The sequence below is a fragment of the Chiloscyllium plagiosum genome, unplaced genomic scaffold (assembly GCF_037043375.1).
Source record: "Chiloscyllium plagiosum isolate Xiang-an unplaced genomic scaffold, Cpla_swu_hap1 HiC_scaffold_49, whole genome shotgun sequence".
NCBI lineage: Eukaryota > Metazoa > Chordata > Chondrichthyes > Orectolobiformes > Hemiscylliidae > Chiloscyllium > Chiloscyllium plagiosum.
In genome coordinates, this window is record NW_028270187.1 from 4681595 (window position 1) to 4700974 (window position 19380).

The 19380-nt window shown below is 42.1% G+C and overlaps 2 protein-coding genes and 1 pseudogene across 3 annotated transcripts in view; all 3 read right to left on the reverse strand.

Moving 5' to 3' along the window:
* Positions 1 to 19380, reverse strand: part of LOC122544526 (histone H1.3-like) — a 184392-nt gene that overhangs the window by 130194 nt on the left and 34818 nt on the right. The gene's annotated exons all lie outside the window — the stretch shown is intronic.
* Positions 820 to 18883, reverse strand: LOC122544596 (histone H2B 1/2-like). Of its 2 annotated transcripts, XM_087984696.1 has the most exons (4): positions 18763 to 18883; positions 12820 to 12844; positions 1790 to 1813; positions 820 to 1225 (listed from the first exon to the last, which is right to left on the reverse strand). In XM_087984696.1, the coding sequence occupies exons 1-4, from the start codon at positions 18881 to 18883 to the stop codon at positions 832 to 834; spliced, it is 564 nt and encodes a 187-aa protein (XP_087840822.1). In that variant the 3' UTR covers positions 820 to 831. The 2 variants fall into 2 exon arrangements, with proteins under 2 accessions (XP_087840822.1, XP_043539850.1); XM_043683915.2 differs by lacking the exons at positions 1790 to 1813; positions 12820 to 12844; positions 18763 to 18883 and having other exon boundaries at positions 820 to 1244.
* On the reverse strand, positions 9378 to 9770 carry LOC148135416 (histone H2A-like; annotated as a pseudogene).

A 19380-nucleotide genomic window follows, 5' to 3' on the forward strand; every position in this document is an offset into this window, starting at 1 on the left:
TCCCGCCAAATTCCAAACAAAGGAGTATTGTTTCCCTGAAACCTGAAGTACAAAACTCTGAGTAAAGTTCAAAAAACATTAATATACATGATAATTTACTTTTAGTTTACAAATGTGTACTTCACACAGTCTTACTGTCTCTCATTTGCCAATCTGCATCTGTCCATTTCTGATCTTGAGAATGGGTTATTTTCTAAACCTTGAGAAGCTGAAACAAAACAGGCCAAACACTGCAGTCTGCAACCTGTCTTTTCTTTGCACATTTTAATACCACCCCGATATGCTGATGAAGCAGCATACAACATTCTTCCGGCTCAACATCGATTGCGAACACGTTTTTAAAGACGATATTTTAAAGCTGTCCACCCTCATTGCTCTCGATCGGATTCAGCAGAAGCTCCACGTTTCAGCCTGGTAGCTGTGTTGGTGTTCTCTCGGTTCGAAAGTCTCTCACCAACAGCAGGAAGCTTTATTTTGCATTGCGAAGAATCGGATCAAACCCACGCATTGGAAATGTAAAGTAAATCATAAGTAAATGCATCAATCGTGGGACGGAAAGACGTGGGCATTTGTCTACCAGGGGTGAAGCAGCAAGATGAAAAATGACTCACTGGCGCCTGATCTGCTCTCTCCACCCCACTCCCGAATAATTTGCAAAGCACTTATTAACATAAAAACATGTGGCACAAGAAGTTAAAATGCCTCATCAAGAATCACATGCAAACTAAAACAAACTCAAAGAAATGGTTCAGCTGTCTCAGGGAAATTGTGGGTGGCTCTTAGAAGAGCCTTTGGGTTGTGGATGTGTTTGTTTCAGTGCGATGCGGTCCTTCACTTGGAGCTGGTGTACTTGGTCACCGCCTTTGTGCCCTCCGACACGGCGTGCTTGGCCAGCTCCCCGGGCAGCAGCAGCCGCACGGCGGTCTGGATCTCCCGGGAGCTGATGGTACTGCGCTTGTTGTAATGGGCCAGGCGGGAAGCCTCCCCCGCGATGCGCTCGAAAATATCGTTGACGAACGAGTTCATGATGCTCATGGCCTTGGAGGAGATGCCGGTGTCGGGGTGAACCTGCTTCATCACTTTGTAGATATATATGGCGTAACTTTCTTTCCTGGTCCGCTTCCTCTTCTTACCGCCCTTCGCTGGCGCCTTCTTGATGATTTTCTTCGCGCCCTTCTTGGAGGCTTGCTGTGCTTTCTTCTCATCAGCCATAGCGCCGCTCACTCTCAGACACAGAATAAGGGCAAGCGGGCTCGGAGCTCCCTTTTTATAGACTGATGACGTCGTCAATGCTAATGAGGGATGGGGAAAGCCTGGTTTCTGATTGGGTAGCTTACACAGAATCATTCCCCAACATTGAGTCTCTCTGATTGGTTAGTGTGGGATCCAATGTGGATCTATCATGAACGACAACGAAATGTGAAGTGGATGGTGATTCTGTTCCTGTCAGTCTGACTGAGGGAGATTTGTTTTGTGTCTGTGACACAGAAAGTGACTGTAGTATTGGCTCGGTTTCCTTTTGCTCGTTGTTGTGATGATGTGTTTCTAGCTCCGCATGTCTGTTTCTGTTCCTCTGTATAGGCTGGAATTAACACAGAACTTGTCACTGTGTGAAAAAAAACTCTCATCCATTCGAAATTGTGATTACATTTGTTGTTAAGTTACACAAACCACTGGAACCTGATTGTGAGTGTTTTCTACACTTGGGGTTGATGCAATATATTTCTGAGACCTTGACGGAAAACTGTGGGCCCAGAGACCTACCGATAACTGTGTGCTTTGCAAGTACCTGCAGTGTAACTGAACCACTTTGCTGCACTTTTCATTTAGACGTCTTGCAGTTTCATGTCGGGATTTATAACATTTCTCAGTCATATGCGAATACCTGTTAACCAGCAACTGTTAACATACTATATATATATGTGTCACTTTAACTTTGTATCTGTCGAGTCCTAATTTACACATTTGGCATTAACTCAACATCTTTGTGGAGAAAGTGAGGTCTGCAGATGCTGGAGATCAGAGCTGAAAATGTGTTGCTGGAAAAGCGCAGCAGGTCAGGCAGCATCCAGGGTACAGGAGAATCGACGTTTCGGGCATAAGCCCTTCTTCCTAAGTTACAAATAAAGTGTATGATGAGTGATGCTTCCAAATCCTGTCATGCAGATACAGTGTATATGCTGTAGTTATTAATTTCTTTCTATCTTGTGTCACTATAAATATCTCAAAGCAGAACACTATAAGCAGCATGAGAAATGTGTGACATTTCTATCTGCCTGTGTGTACTCTGTTAGGAGAACAGATCACAAAGGCTTTAGCTATGGCCTTCATCTCATTTTGATGTTTAGTGCCGATAACCAAAGACTCCCTTATGTATCAAAAAAAGATATATGGGTGCATTAGCATATATTAAGCTGATAACCCAACCCTAACTCTGTGGAACAGAAGGCTTCCTGTTCAAAACTGTATCCCTTACTCTACATTCTCTCATGAGCAGTGCCATCCTCCCAGCATCAACTCTGTCAACTCCCGTCAGATCATTTTCTTTTGCTCTAAAGGTCATACATTGTTTTTCAAAACTCCAATGAGAATATACCCAACCATTTCATACTTACAATGAGAGCCTATGTATCAATCTGCAGCTCTAAGTTTCTGCTATGTGAATATGTGAGTACAGGTATCACCCTCTCCCAGTAAGATTCTGCTATGTGCATACTTGAATGAAGTTATCACCCTATACCTGTTGGTTTCTACTGTGTGAATATGACAGTTTCTGGTCTGTAAATGTGATAGTTTAATCAATCACATTTACAGACCAGAAACTGTCATATTTACAGAGATGTTGAGATATTTGCTCTCTGTCATGCCAGTGATTGACTGAAACTGAGTAAATATAAGATTAGAAACAACAAACTGGCAGTTACAGAATGAAATACTGAGTCACTTGCAAAGCAATAAATTGTAAAGATATAATGCAACTGTTGTTATTCTGTTCGCCGAGTTTGTTTGTGGCGCTTAGGCGGTTGACACAGGATTCCCATTTCCTGGCTTATCTGAGCGTCTTTCGCCTCGGCGAACAGAACCACAACAACGAGCACCCAAGCTACAAATCTTCTCCCAAACTTTGAATATAATGCAACTATTGATTAGCTAGAAACTGGCATAAACAAATGTAACATCAGCAGTGACATTGTTACTGACAATATCTGCAATGTACAAAGTATTATCCGTTATCAAAATGCTGCAGTTATAAATACAAACTCAGCTTCAATTTGCAGAAGCTGATATTCATAAGGTATGGGAGTGGAGGATAGTGAGGCCTACCTGAGTCTGTCCAAAGTGCTACCTGGTACTTTCAAAATTGACACCGAAAGAGTAAAGCAACAAGGTACACTTCAGAAGGTTTGAGTTGCAGACCAGTAGCATACTGACATGTTAAGACTGTGAAATACAGTTTACAAAAATACATCCCAGAAACAGACGGACACAGATTGGAGTCGAGAGTCATCAAGCACATTGACCTGGAGCCAATATACCGGCCACTGCAGCGGACAGCTGGAACTGACAACCGGAAGCGGCAGATTCAAACCACTATAAATGCCAGAGAAAAGATCACAGAAGCACTTCACAGGAGGCTCCCAAGCACGGAGGATGTCACCTGGACAGGGGGTGAAACGTCTGCAACACAATTTCCCAGTTCAGCGAACAGAACCACAACAGCCAGTGAAAACTCTGGCAACTGAATTATTGCTGGACATATCCTGGGATTTTTCCTGACTGTGTGGTGACAAAGTCACCAGTTTTTGAAACAGGAGAGATCAAAGAGTACAGATAAAAAGTTGAAGTGAAATTAGCAGAGACCGTGTTTGATCAGATGGTTGAAACAAACTGGGAAGACATAGCTGAGATAAATTAAGCACGTTACAGCAGAAAGATGAAAATTTAAAGCAATTGTACCAAAAGGCCAACACAGAAAAAGAATCTGAATATATCCCTGCGTATTATTATCTTAAAAATGATGTCTTATCAAAAGATTGATGCTGTCCTTCTCAGTCACAGATAAACTCCATGTAAATGTGCTTCATCTGGGTTGGACGATTTGAGTTAGCAGTAGAATGGGCGGCATGGTGGCTCGCGCTGCTGCATCACAGTGCCAGAGACCTGGGTTCAATTCCCGCCTCAGGCGACTGACTGTGTGGAGTTTGCACATTCTCCCTGTGCCTGCGTGGGTTTCCTCTGGGTGCTCCGGTTTCCTCCCACAGTCCAAAAAAAATGTGCAGGTTAGGTGAATTGGCCATGCTAAATTGCCCCTAGTGTTAGGTGTAGGGGAATGGGTCTGGGTGGGTGCGCTTCGGCAGGTCTGTGTGGACTTGTTGGGCCGAAGGGCCTGTTTCCACACTGGAAGTAATCTAATCTAATGATTTATCAAAAATGTAATTTTGACTTTCTCAGTTACTGAAAATCTTAAAGTTTCCTTCTGCATCTGCACTCAATATCTTCTTCATTTATTCCTGTTGTAACAATATGACAACATGACTTGTTTGTTCACCTTGATTGTAACTTTAAAATTGCCTTTACTATATGTGGACGAATGTAATTCCTGAATGTATATTTCATCTGAGGATACAGTCTATCCCTCTTCTGATGTTGCAAATGATAATTAGCTATGCATAATGGAATTTATTGGAACTGAGCTTTTGAGCATTGAGTATAAAGAGAAATTTTTTAAAATATTTCATCAGTTGTGTCTGATTCTTGGATTGAATGCATACTTCTGGAAATGGAGCTCAATGCGTGTCTGACTCAATCCACTCTGACTGTGGAAAGGATGTTCTCCAGCCTGACAACTGTAACATAGCTGCTGTTTGGTAGAAGCAGATGGTCATACTTGGCTTTGTACTGAGGAAATATTACATCACCTTGGTCCATCAAACATTTGCCTGGAGGAAGAAAAGAAATATCATTTCTGAGTAGAAAGACATCAACTGATCAACACAACATTCAGGTCATGATCATGATACTTCTGTTTTTAAACAAAGCAAGGACTGATTACAAAGCAACACTGATCTCCTCCCAATCTTTTTCTGTTTGCGAAATTCTGAAACAATTTACTCAGATGAAAGAAAACTAACCAACATATGCACAGCTCCAAATATAGAATGATTACACAGTTCAATATTCAGCTTCCAAAATAAAACACTAACTGTTGAAGGAAGAACTGTTAGGCGGCACGGTGCCCACAATGCCATGAGCAGGGAATTCCAGGGTCTTGATCGAGCGACAGTGAAGGAAATGGGATATATTTTCAAGTGATTAAGGTGTGTGGCTTAGAGAGAAACTTGTCCTCTATCAAGGTGATGTCTCCCTACATCAACTGCATTTAACTTTTCTGATGGAGGTTGCCCTGAGTTTGGAAAGTTTTACAATTTACAAATTATTACTTTTGTAAACTTAACAAAACTTTAGGGTTCATGAGATAATATTTCATCCCAAGAATAGGCATACAAATTGGGAAGAAAATAAACAGACAAACATAAAGCATGGGAACAATTTAGAATTCAGGGCAGAGGAGATGACCTGGGGGTTGCAGTGAGAGAGAAACTCACTGAGATCTTTGTAGAGAGATGGGGAGAACTTCTTCAAGGTAGCATCTTTACAAGAGGATTCACAGTAAGCTTAGAGTCAACTTCGTAGACTTCACCAGTTTCCACATTTCCCCTCCCCTCACCTTACACCGGTTCCAACCTGCCAGCACAGCAGCATCCTCATGACCTGTCCTACCTGCCAATCTCCCTTCACATCTATCCCCTCCACCCTCCTCTCTGACCCATCACCTTCATCCCCACGTCCATCCATCGATTAAACTCTTAACTACCTTCTCCCCAGCCCCACCCCACTCCCATTTATCTCTCCACCCTGGAGGCTCCCAGTCTCATTCCTGATGAAAGGCTTTTGCCCGAAACATCGATTTTCCTGCTCCTCGGATGCTGCCTGACCTGCTGCGCTTTTCCAGCACCACTCTAATCTTGACTTTGATCTCCAACATCTGCAGTCCTCACTTTCGCCACAATTTAGAATTCAGCAAACGATGAGATAAAGGACATTGATTAAGAAAGAGAAAATGAGGACTGGAGTAAGCTTGCAGATGTTTTGAAAAATAAACTAACTGCTAAAGTACTGATAAATGTGTAAAGGGGAAAATGGAAAAAAACATGGGTTGATGACCACAAAGCTAGGTCTCTTACGATCAAAAGGAGGCAGTCCATATTAGGGAGCAAAAATGGCTATCCATTCAAATATGTAACTTGTTCGCTGATCACAGAACGACACAAATGATGCACCAGGAATCTTGGGGAACGCAGAGTTCAGCGAGAGGGAAAAACTGAAACAAATCAGTATTGTTTGGAAAATTGTGTTGGAACAATGGATAAGATTCAAGCTGAGAAATAGCAGGGCCTGGTCATCCACATCCCAGAGTACTTAACATAGTGGTCACAGAAATAGAGAATGGTCATGTTCCAAAATTCCATAGACATTGCAATATTTTCCACAGATTGTGAGTTCGCTAATGTGACCAATCTATTTGAAAAGCAAGTTAGACATAATCTGGGAATTATAGGCCACTCAGCCTGCAGGAAATAAATACTTGCAGAGTGTCTGCAGGAAAAAAAAGATTGGGACAAAACAAAGTCAGCATGGATTCGAAATGCCTGTTCCTGTGTCATAATGTTCTATGTTCTCAGCTTGGCAAATCTGCTGGAGTAGAGGTGATAGGCAGATGGCATCATTCGGATGTTTCTTTTGACAAAATCTCACATAAAACAAAATTATGAACATGGTGTTGAGATGGATTTAAAAAACTGCTTGACTGAAAGAAAACACCTAGAGGGGATAAATGGATCATTTTTTCGATGGCAGGCAATGACTAGGAGTCGTGGCAAGAATCATGATTAGAATCCTACTCTTCACAATATAGTCACAATGATTTAGAAGAGGAAACGAAATGTAATATTTCCAGATTGAGAGATGACATAAAACTGGGTCGGATGGTGAGCTGTGAAAGAAAATGCATTGTGACTGTGTTGAGGAGAAGTCATTGAGCAAAAGCAATGTAATGTGGATAAATGTAAGGTTTTTAGTAAGGACAGTCAGAGTTGATAAAAATGAAACTGGAAAAGCACAACATCAGAGGAGCAGCAAAGTCAATGTTTTATTTGCAAGTACAAATAAATCATAAATTAGACATCGACAACTGGGGTGAAAAGCATCTCTTGAACATTATGCAAATAGAAAGGGCATTCTTGAAAGGGAGATTAGGAAATCAAAGAGGGGGAACCAGATAGTCTTGGCAGATAAGGTTAAGCATAATTCAATGAGATTCTACAAGATCATTCAAAGCAAGTTAACAATGAGGGAGAGAAAGAGAGTAGGGTACCTTAAAGATCAAAGAGGTAGTTGTTGTTGTTGGAGCCTTTTCCCCTGAAAGGGAATGCAAACTCAGTAGGCAGGCAGAACTCAGGCAAGTGGAGGTTTATGCATGCAAAACCCAGTTAAAGCAGGGACAAAGGATCCTCTCCAGAGACCAGCCCTCAAAGGGAGATCATGACACACTCTGAATTTATAACGTAAAGCAGTATTTTATAAATTTGCTGATAACAATCGCTTACAACCTGATCACTTTGATCCACCCTCATACTTCGTAAACTCAATCCGAGAAGACACCGAATCAATGACAGGCATTCCTTTAACAGGCCTCAGCTTCCCATGACCTCATGGTATTGAACAGACACTATAATCACTCATCCTTGCCATCTTTCTATGCATCCTCCTCATTCACATTCCAAAGTTAATTGCTTCAGGCCTCTTAGGCTGGCTTTATCTGTGAGTCAGTTTGAATTCTGATATTCATTGCATCTCATGTGCTTTGTTTATGAAATTCTGATTTTCCTCTTATATTTCCCATTGTCCTAATTATGTGTGTTAAAAATACCAAAGATATTTAGTTTTAACTAGTTGCTATAAGATTTGTAAGAATGCTTTCTGTTCTGGTTCGTTAGTCTTAGATCTGTTTTCAAAGACTTCCAGCAGAGATACATGGAACCAAAACATTTATGCCTGTGTGTGAAAGTTAGTAGCTTTTCAGAAGTACCCTGATTTGCCCTGGTCAAAATAGATTACTCACAGCCATTAATGACAATGTACTAAGGGCAGACATTTGTCAGCCATTTTGTGGGAGCAGACATGGGCCATTTTGTTACCAGCAGATCCAGTTCACCTCTGCAGTTCTGTTTGAATTTCAGAAGATGTGAGGCAGAAAATGAAATTTCACATCAGTTTGTACTGGGAAGCAGGCAAACACGGTAAAATGAATATTGATGTTTTGAAAAGAGTTCACAGTACAGAAGAGGAAATGCTGGAGGTCTTTGAAAACAAAGTTGGATAATCTCAGAGACCTGATCTAGTGTATCCCAGGACATTGTGTGAATTAAGGAGGATATTGTGGTGCCCCTTGCAGAAATATTTGTATCATCTGTAACTATGGTGATGTGCTGGATGATCGGTTATCGGGTAATATTTTGCCATTATTTTAAGATGGGATGTAAGGAGAAGCCTGGGAAGTATAGACCTGTGAGTCTGACCTGTGTGATGGGTGCATTGTTGGAGGTGATTCTGAAAGATAGGATTCAAATGTGCAGCTTGGGGAGGAGTGGTAGGAGAGGGCAAGGAATAATTATGAATTGTCAGGATTGTTTTGTAGAAGGAAATTATATTTCCCAAAGTTGATTGAGATTGTTGAGGGAGTATCCAAGATTGAGGGCACATTGGTAAACATTATTGACTTGAAGTTTGGTGAAGCCTTTTACACGTTTCTGCATGGTAGACTAAATAGCAAGGTTAGATTATATGGGATTCAGGTTGAGCGTGCCAATTTTATATTTAATTGGCACAACAGCAGGAGATAGGAGGAGGTGGACAGTTGCTTATTAGACTAAATGCAAGTTACCAATGATGTTCCACCCCAATCAGTGCTGGGTCAGTGATTCATTTATAAGACGATAATTAAAGACACGGGACCACAGACATCTACAAGCAATAAAAATAATGTACTCCGAGCACTAAAGATTGCATTGTATCAATATTGCATGATAAACTTTTCACGCTCCTTGTGCTACGGCTCAAACGATGAACGGCAATGAGAAAAGGTTTCATATGAAATCACACACACTAACAGTACAGTATCGAATAAGGCAGGGACTGACACCAATATCAATTAAATGAAGGTAATTTCATCAGACAGACGGGAGTGTTCAGCTCCTTTCACAGATGCTGTGAGTGGCTCTTAAAAGAGCCTTTGGGTTGTCAGATAAAAGAACACTTCACTTTTTAGCAGATCCAGCAGCGGAGGTTTTCTTGGGCAGCAGCACGGCCTGGATATTAGGCAGCACCCCGCCCTGAGCGATGGTCACCCCTCCCAGCAGCTTGTTGAGCTCCTCGTCGTTGCGCACGGCCAGCTGCAGGTGCCTGGGGATGATGCGGGTCTTCTTGTTGTCCCGGGCCGCGTTACCGGCCAGCTCCAAGATTTCAGCCGTCAGATACTCCAGCACCGCAGCCAGATAGACCGGCGCTCCGGCACCCACACGCTCAGCATAGTTACCCTTTCTCAGGAGCCTGTGAACACGGCCCACCGGGAACTGCAGGCCAGCCCGGGACGACCGAGACTTCGCCTTCGAGCGAGCTTACCCGCTGCCCTTTCCTCCTCTTCCAGTCATGATCACAATCTCTCAAACACTTTCAGAGAGAATGCTACACTCCGCCCACATTGCGGACCCTTATACCTTCAGGAGGAATGGTGGGGCGGCCGTTTCTGATTGGTCCCATTGTCCAGCCCCGCCTAATGTTGTTCCAATTCCCAATCAGATATCTGCCTCATTCCCCAATCCGGAGAGGGCACGGGGAGGAGGGCGGAAAGTCCCGGCGCCAAACCATCAACCGTTTTTTTACAATTTGAAAAGCCCGCCAATATGTACCGAAAAGTCGAGAGTTTAAACACACGAGAATGCACGAATACTCGATCTAATTTACTTCTACGTTAAAACCCTTTACCTCGCCTCGTGGAATCTGCCCATTTTTGATCCTGAATGGAACCTTCTGACCATTAAACACAAGCGGAAACAAAAAAGGCGCCAAACCCTGCACTCTGCAACTAATCATTTCTTTCACATTTCAACAGCTCCCCGATATACTGATAAAACATGATTACATTCTCCCGAGTTAGTGCATTAATAGTGAACACGATCGTTCGAGAATATTTTAAAGTTACCCTCCCTTTTGCACACGATCATAGATCGATTAAAAAAAAACTCCACATTTACTCCGCCACTTCTGCAGCTGTTTTATTTCGGTGTATTTTGCATCCGGACAATACCCGTGCAGAAATTTAGAAATGTAAAATAAACAAAGTTAAACCGCACTGCGAGGGAAACTGTTTACTTTGCCTGCCGGCTGGTACTGGGGGCACTTTGTTTTCCAGGGGTGAGACTCAAGGTTCGTGCCCCATCGGGGCATGTAACTCCTGAACTGATCGAATAACAAAGAGTAACACGGACACATACAAGCAGCTGAAAAATGACTCAGTGGCGTTTAACATGATCTCTCTCACCAGGATGGGACCACAGGATATACATGAGAATACATACAACAGAGAATAAGGCGCGGACCGGGTCAGCTATCACTCATTGCTTTATATAACATTCATAACATACAAACATAGAACATTACAGCGCAGTACAGACCCTTCGGCCCTCGATGTTGCGCCGCCCTGTCAGACCAATCTGAAGCCCATCCCACCTACACTATTCCATGTACGTCCATATGCCTGTCCAATGACGACTTAAATGCACTTAAACTTGGCGAATCTACTACCATTGCAGGCAAAGCATTCCATACCCTTACGACTCTCTGAATAAAGAAACTACCTCTGACATCTGTCTTATACCTATCTCCCCTCACTTTCAAGTTGTGTCCCCTCCTGTTTGCCGTTCCCATACTTGGAAAAAGACTCTCCCTGACCACCCTATCTAACTCTCTGATTATCTTGCATGTCTCTATTAAGTCACCTCTCAACCATCTTCTCTCTAACGAGAACATCCTCAAGACCCTCAGCCTTTCCTCGTAAGACATTCCTTCCATACCAGGCAACATCGTAGTAAATCTCCTCTGCACCAAAGCTTTTTCTAAAGCTTCCACATCCTTCTTTATAATGCGGTGACCAGAACTGTACACAATACTCCACGTGTGGCCGTACCAGAGCTTTGTACAGTGCAGCATAACCTCCTGGTTCCGGAACTCAATCCCTCTATTTATAAAGGCCAAAACACTGTATGCCTTCTTAACAACCCTGTCAATCTGGGTGGCAACTTTCAGGGATCTGTGTACATGGACACCAAGATCTCTCTGCTCATCTGCACTCCCAAGAATTAGCCAGTACTTTGCATTCCAATTACTCCGTCCAAAGTGTATCACCTCACACTTGTCCACATTAAACTCCATTTGCCACCTCTCAGCCCAACTCTGCATCCTATCTGTCTCTCTGCAACCTACTACATCCTTCATCACTATCCACAACTCTACCGACCTTAGTGTCATCCACAAATTTACTAACCCACCCTTCTAAGCCCTCATCCAGGTCATTTATTAAAATGACGAACAGTAATTGACCCACCACCGGCCCTTGCGGTACGCCACTAGTAACTGGACACCAAGATGAACATTTTCCATCAACTACAACCCTCTGTTTTCTTTCAGCAAGCCAATTACTGATCCAAACTGCTCGGTCTACCACAATCCCACTCCTCCACATTTTGTATAATAGCCTACTGTGGGGAACCTTATTGAATACCTTACTGAAATCCATATAGAACACATCAACCAGTTTACTCTCATCTACCTGTTTAGTCACTTTGTCAAAAAAGTCAATAAGATTCGTTAGGCACGACCTACCCTTCAGAAAGCCGTGCTGACTGTCCCTGATCAGATTATTCTTTTCTAGATGGTTATAAATCCTATCTCTTATAACCTTTTCCAACATTTTACCAACAACTGAAGTGAGACTCACTGGTCTGTAATTACCAGGGCTGTCGCTACTACCCTTTTTGAACAAGGGAACCACATTTGCTATCCTCCAGTCCTCAGGCACTATTCCTGTCGACAATGATGATTTGTAGATCAATGCCAAAGGCTCGGCAATCTCTTCCCTTGCTTCCCAGAGGATGCTAGGATAGATCCCATCCGGCCCAGGGGACTTGTCTATTTTCACACTCTGCAGTATTTCTAATATCTCTTCGTTGTGAACCTCAATCTCTCCTCGTCTAGATGAAAGTATCTCTGTATCTTACTTGCCAAAATTTTCATTTTTTACAGTGAACACTGTTGAAAAATATTTATTTAGTGCTTCCCCTATCTCCTCTGACTCCACACACCAACTTGCCACTATTATCCTTGATTGGCCCTAATTTAACTCTCATCATTCTTTCATTCCTGACATACCTATGGAAAGCCTCAGGGTTAACCTTGATCCTATCCACCAACAACTTTTCATATCTCTCTTGGCTCTTCTGAGCTCTCTTTTTAGGTTTTTCCTGACTTCCTCGTAACCCTCAAATGCCCTAACTGAGTTTTCACATTTTGTCCTAACAGAAGCCTTCTTGTCCAGGGATTTCACTTCCCTAGTAAACCACGGCTCACGTGTTCTATATCTTCTTCCCTGCCTGACAGGTACATACTTAACTAGGACACACAGGAGCTTTTCCTTGAATAAGCTCCACACTTTTAATGTGCTCATCCCCTGCAGTTTCCTTCCCTATTCTACGCTTCCTAAATTTTTCCTAATTGCATCGTAATTTCCCTTCCCCCAGCGAATACACCGAGGTGGAGTATACCTATCCCTTTCCATCACTAAAGTAAACCTAACAGAATTGTGATCGCTGTCTCCAAAGTGCTCACCTACTTCCAAATCTAACACCTGGTCAGGCTCGTTACCCAGTACTAAATCTAAAGTGGCTTCGCCCCTTGTAGGACTGTCTACATGCTGTGTCAGGAAGCCCTCCTGCACACACTGGACAAAAACTGACCCATCTATAGTACTCGTACTGTAGTGATCCCAGTCAGTATTTAGATAGTTGAAGTCACCCATGACAACTACCCTGCCTCTCTCACTCCTATCAAGAATCATCTTTCCTAAGCCTTTCCTCTAAATCTCTGGGACTATTCGGAGGACTATAGAAAACTCCCAGCATGGTTACATCTCCTTTCCTGTTTCTAACCTCAGCCCATACTACCTCAGTTAACAAATCCCCAAACATTTTTTCTACAACTGTAATATTGTCCCTGATCACAATGCCACACCTCCCCTTTATTACCATCTTCTTTGTTCTTACTGAAACATCTGAAAACTGGAATCTGCAACAGCCATTCCTGTCCCTGCTCTATCCATGTCTCCGTAATGGCCACTACATCGAAGTCCCAGGTACCAACCCACGCTGCCAGTTCACCCACTTTATATCGGATGCTCCTCGCGTTGAAGTACACGCACTTCAAACCAGGTTCTCGCTTGCCAGTGTCAGATACTTGATTTTGGAACTCCCTACTCTCATCCCCTTCTGTACCTGTCCTACAATTTTGGTTCCCATTCCCCTGCTGTATTAATTTAAATCTATCTTAATAGCTTTAGCGAATTTCCCACCCAGGATATTTGTACCCCTCTGGTTTAGATGAAGACCATCCTGAGGTCCCACCTACCCCAAAAAGCTTAACTTATCCAAAAAACCGAAACCCTCCCTCCTGTACCATCCCTGTAGTCACGTGCTCAACTCCTTTCTCTCCCTATTCCTCACCTCACTAGCACGTGGCACAGGCAGCAAACCAGATAAAACAACTGTTTGCCCTAGCTCTAAGCTTCCATCCTAGCTCCCTGAATTTCTGCCTCAAGTCGCTCTTCCGACCTATGTCATTGGTGCCAATGTGGACCACGACTTGGGGCTGATCACCCTTCAACCAAAGGATCCCAAAAACACGATCAGAGACATCACGGACCCCAGCACCCGTGAGGCAACACACCAAACAGGAGTCTTTCTTGTCCCCATAGAAGATCCTATCTGTCCCTCTAGCCATCGAGTCCCCAATGACTACTGCTCTGCTCCTCTTCCCCCTTCCCTTCTGAACAGCAGGTGCCCCACTGCCTTCCCCTGGTAAGTCAAACCGAAAGTTTATGAAGGGATCAAATACCGAGCTCATTCTAAAGTGTGAGATTCTAATTGTAATGTATTCTGCATCTTTTGATAATGGTTTTCTTTTCTCTTCCATTTTAAAATGGCATCATATTTGTTGTCAAGTGAGAAAATGCACTGCAATCCGATAGGGAGTGTGTTTTACCACTGGAAATGATGGAACTACTTGACAAATGCATCGTGATGGAGGAAAATGGGAGTTTAAGAATGTTCTCTTTTGCTTGTGTTTCTTGTTCTACACTCTCTCAAGATGAAGGACATTCTACCATTATCTATTCTGCAAACTCCCTTCAGTTATCTTTTCCCCGATTCTTCTTTAAATCTCCAATGAGTATCCATACGTTACTCAGCTGCCAGTGTGTGTATCATTGTCAGTTCTACTCTGATTACCTCAATGACTAAAGGGAACTGATGTACTGTGACCTGTGACTTTTGCTTTCTGCTGATAACATGAATTTTACTCCCTGACTGTTCGGCTCCTCAATCAGTGTCAGCAGCCTCCTGCCAATATTTCAGTTCCTGAAATCTTACTTTGCACTACATTAGAATACATATTATTTGGTGCATTTCAGTTTCTAGCAGAACTTTTTTTCATTATGAACTTTGCTATGTGGATTTTCTCTGAACTTTATTTGGTCACAAGTCATTTGTACTCACTCTGAACTGGTCACTGTTATTTAAGGATTATTTTGAACATGATACTTGTGCAAATTTTAATTGTGACAATCTTGTGTTATTTGTTTTATCACTGTGATTCCCTGCTTACACTGTGAGATAGTGTTGTTCAGAATTTCAGGTTGCTTAAGGGTGAGTTTAGCTCTCGTTATTGGCTATGTAAAACGGGAGTGCGGTTTTTGATCTGCCCATGTGAGCTTTCGGGAGGTGAATGATTATTACTCTCCCACAATCTGTCCCTGTCAGTTTCTGCCATCTGAATGTGTGATTGTAGTCATCAGTCTGTATCTGTCCATGCTTCCACAGTGATTACATTAGTATAATTATCACAATCCCAGAATGGCTCTGATGTGAGAATGTGTAAAGGTATTTACTATTGCAGTGCCTATCAGTCTTTGCTATGAGACTGTTTGACTGGCTTTATCAATCTGTACCCATTTCTTTCTGCTCATTGAATTTGTCTGTGTAATTTTCAGTCTCCCAATATCAGTCTCTGCTATGTGAATGTGGGAGTGCTTTTATCAGTAAACCACAACAACCCGACGGTCGGAGGAGGAGCGTCTTATCTTCCGACTGGGAACCCTCCAACCGCAGGGGATGAACTTGGACTTCACCAGTTTCTTCATCCCCCCTCCCCCCACCTTGTCTCAGCCGGATCCCTCCAGCCCGGCACCGCCTTCCTGACCTGCAGTCTTCTTCTTGACCTCTCCGCCTCCATCCTACTCCGACCTATCACCCTCACCTTGACCTCTTTCCACCTATCACATTTCCAACGCCCCTCCTCCAAGTCCCTCCTCCCTACCTTTTATCTTCTCCTGCTGAACACTCTCTGCTCATTCCTGAAGAAGGGCCTGTGCCCGAAACGTCGAATCTCCTGTTCCCTGGATGCTGCCTGACCTGCTGTGCTGTTCCAGCAATAAAGTTTCAACTTTGATCTCCAGCATCTGCAGACCTCACTTTCTCCTCAGTATTACCTTGTCCATTTCTCTGTTGGGAATATGTCAATGTGGTTATCAACATGTACCTGTCAGCTTCTATTTTGTGAGTATCTCAGTTTAGTTAAACTTTTCCACACAGGTTGTGATGTGCAAATATGGCAGTCTAGTCATCAATTTGTACCTGTCTGTTCTTCCACAGTCATTATGTCTGTGTAATTATAAGTCTGTCCTTAAGGTCTCTGCTGTGAGAATGTGTAATTGTAGTTATCAATCTGTCCCTGTCAGCGTTTGCTCTGCAAATGTGAGAGTGTATTTATTAATTGGTCCCTGACAGTTTCTGCTATGTAAATGGGGGTTTTGCTATCCATGTCATTATGTTCATTTCTGTTATGTGAATGTTTGACTGGCATTACCTGTCAAACTGGCAGTTTCTGCTCAGTGAATATGTCTGTGTAATGAACAGTATATCCCAATCAGTCTCGACTACAAGTCTGTGTGAATGCTTTTATCAATATCACCTTGTCAGTTTCTGTGTTGTAAACATGGTCATCAATCTTTACCTGACATTTTCAGGTTTGTGAATGTGAGAGTTTGGTTATCAATCTGTTCCTGTCAGCTTCTGCTTTATGAATATCTAAATTTTGGCTTAATCTGTTCCTGAATGTTTCTCTGGTGTGCAAATGGCAGTGCAGTTATTTATCTGTACCAGTCTGTTTCTGTTATGTGAATATGAGGGCAGTTATCAGTTAGAATGATTGTGTGGCTTTAAAAGGTGCATTTTGTCCTGTCCACAGTAGTTAACATACAACGCAACAAAGAAGAAACTTGAATAACTTAACTCTACTGGAATACTTAACAGAATAATGGATACAGTATCACTTCCTAATTAACTGTCCCAATACAGTAATATCCCATAAACATCCTTGGCAAAAGACAAATTCAATAAAATATATAGTCTCACATCGGACTCCAGTAGCAGAAAGAGAATCTGCAGCTTCTGACTGTAACTGAGAGGAAACAAACTAGCTTTCCTGTCTTCAAGACATTGACAATTTTGCTGAAAGCCAAAACAAAAATGTCATCCTGTGAGAGCTTGACCAGACCCATTCAGGCTGCTTCTGTTGTTCCAACTTTAAAAGAAGCCTCAAACTGTTTACCCTAGCGCAGACTTCTTGACACTTCTGCCTTAAAACCTCTCTTCAACAAGAAAGAAAGAACAAAATAAATATCTTCAAGCCACAATATCATCAAACCTCCCACCCCTCTTAAAAATCAATATACAGAGATGGCCTAATTTTTAAAAACTCCTTAGCCTTACACGATTAATAAACAATACGTACACGTTTTGTTGATTCTAAGCATGCAAACACTCACTACAACAGTCCATTTTTTCCTGCTGTGTAACGCTTCCATCTTTTTTCATCAAAGTCACAACAACACCTTGGCAATTAGGTTCTCTCGCCCTGCCATGTATGTAATTTGCAAATTGAATGGCTGCGATAGTAAGCTTCATCTAAACAGTCTGTAATTTTTGTTCTTAAATTTCTCCAAAAACAATAAACTCAAGGTCTCCTTCTCAAACACGAAGTATTTCTGTTGATGAGTTTTCAGCTTTCTGTAAAGATGCCCATTTGGCATGAAACTTTGCTCTCGTGGCTCGGTGTCTCTGCCTTAAATTTGCTCTTCAAGAACAAAAAGACAAAAACCTGTTAAAGCCACAGTCTCACTCTCTCATTTCCTGCATTGTGGATATGAAAATTCATTTATCGACCTGTACCTGTCCATTCTTGTCACATGAACATGTAAATGTTGTCATTAATGTGTCCCTGCCAGTTATTGCAATTCAAGCGTTGTTATAAATCTACCCTCTCAGTTTCTGCTGTGTGAATGTGAGTTTAGTTATCAAACTGTACCTGTCAGTTCATGTTCTGTGAAATGGGAGTGTTATCAAGTTGTTCCTGTCAGTTTCTGCATTGTGAATATGGGAGTGCACTTATTAATATTTCTAGGACAGTTACTATTGTTTAGAAGTGTGAGTGTACTTACCTATCTGTCCGTGTCAGTTTCCGATATCTGAATGTAATTTTAGTATCCTAACGTATCTGCCAGTTCTTCTTTTATCTCTGGGAATGAGAGTGTTACCTTCAGTTTCTACCTGACAGCAGTTGAGTTTGGTTATTGATCTGTAATGCCACTTGCTGATAGGTGAACACTGAGCACAGTTATTCATCTGTACGTGATACTTTCTGATATCTGAATATGAAAGTGTGGTTGTCAACCCATTCCTGTTGGTATGTGCAATGAAAATAAGAGAATGTGTGTCTCTTTCTGTCATGCGAACATCTGAGTGTTATGAATCTATCCATGACAGTGCCTGCAAAAGATAATGTGTGTGTGTGTGTAAGTAACTGCCCTGTTAATATGTGTGTCATCATCAATGCGTTTTTGCTTGTTTCTGCAAAGTGAATGAGTGAACAAAGGTATCAATGCATGCCTGTCAGTTTCTATTTGGTAAAGGGATGTATCCCTCTGGCAACCACTAATATTCTCTGTGAGGGTGTGATTCATTATGTGATACCTGTTATGAGGGTAATTGTAGGCAGATCTGTTTCAGTTCGTGAGTGCATATTTTGGACAAGAATTCAGACATTCCAGTTTCAAAATTGTGCAAATATCAATGAGCTGTGAATGGTGAATGTGTTCAAACTGGACACATGTGCATTGTGAACTGTGAGAAAGAAACAAACTGATATTTTTGTCAATTGTTTGAACATCTCTCTCTCAAACTGAGCTCAATGTGTAGCTGACTCAAATCACTCTGACAGTGGAAAAAATGCTCTTAGCTCTGACAGCAGTAAAATAACTGCTGTTTGTTAGAAACAGCTGGTCACACTTGGCTCTGTATCGAGGGAATATTACATTGTCTTGGTCCTTCAAGTATTTGCCTGGAGGAAGACAGAAGTGAAATCTCCTGTAAATCATCATTAGCCAAGTTTGACCATCTTTAGCTGATCAACACAACATTCTGTTAATAATCATGAGGATATTGTATTTAAAGCCAGGAATTCAAACAGAACAACATGTCTGATTCTACTCTTTCTCCATGTCTGGTGATGTTTCTTTTTGTTAATTCAATACCAATTGACTGAGGTCCAGAAACTAACCAATAACTGTACAGCTCCATGAATGGGACTATCCAATGCAAGTGGGTCTGTGCATTTGAGTTTAGTTATTGAACTATGCATGTCAATTCCTACTTTGTGAATAACAACCACACTCTCACATTCTGTCCTTCTAAGCCTTGCTTAAATTACTTATGTATTCAACTAGCAGTGACTCACAGCGACAGATTGATAGAGAACTATAGATCCATTGAAATGACATTGCACATAAGAGGGCCATTTGGCCTAACTTGTCCATTCCAAACCAAAGACACCAAATGGCCATTGAATCCCATCTTCCTGCTAACAGCCCATAACCCT

Coding starts and splice junctions, on each gene's coding strand:
- LOC122544596 (XM_087984696.1), bottom strand. CDS start 18,883: ATGATGATTTACAGGAGATTTCACTTCTGTCTTCCTCCAGGCAAATAC. Junction 12,845..18,762: donor GCTGTTTCTAACAAACAGCA/GTTATTTTACTG, acceptor AGGAAACTGCAG/GGGATGAGCACATTAAAAGT. Junction 1,226..1,789: donor GTGGTTCAGTTACACTGCAG/GTACTTGCAAAG, acceptor TCTGTGTCTGAG/AGTGAGCGGCGCTATGGCTG.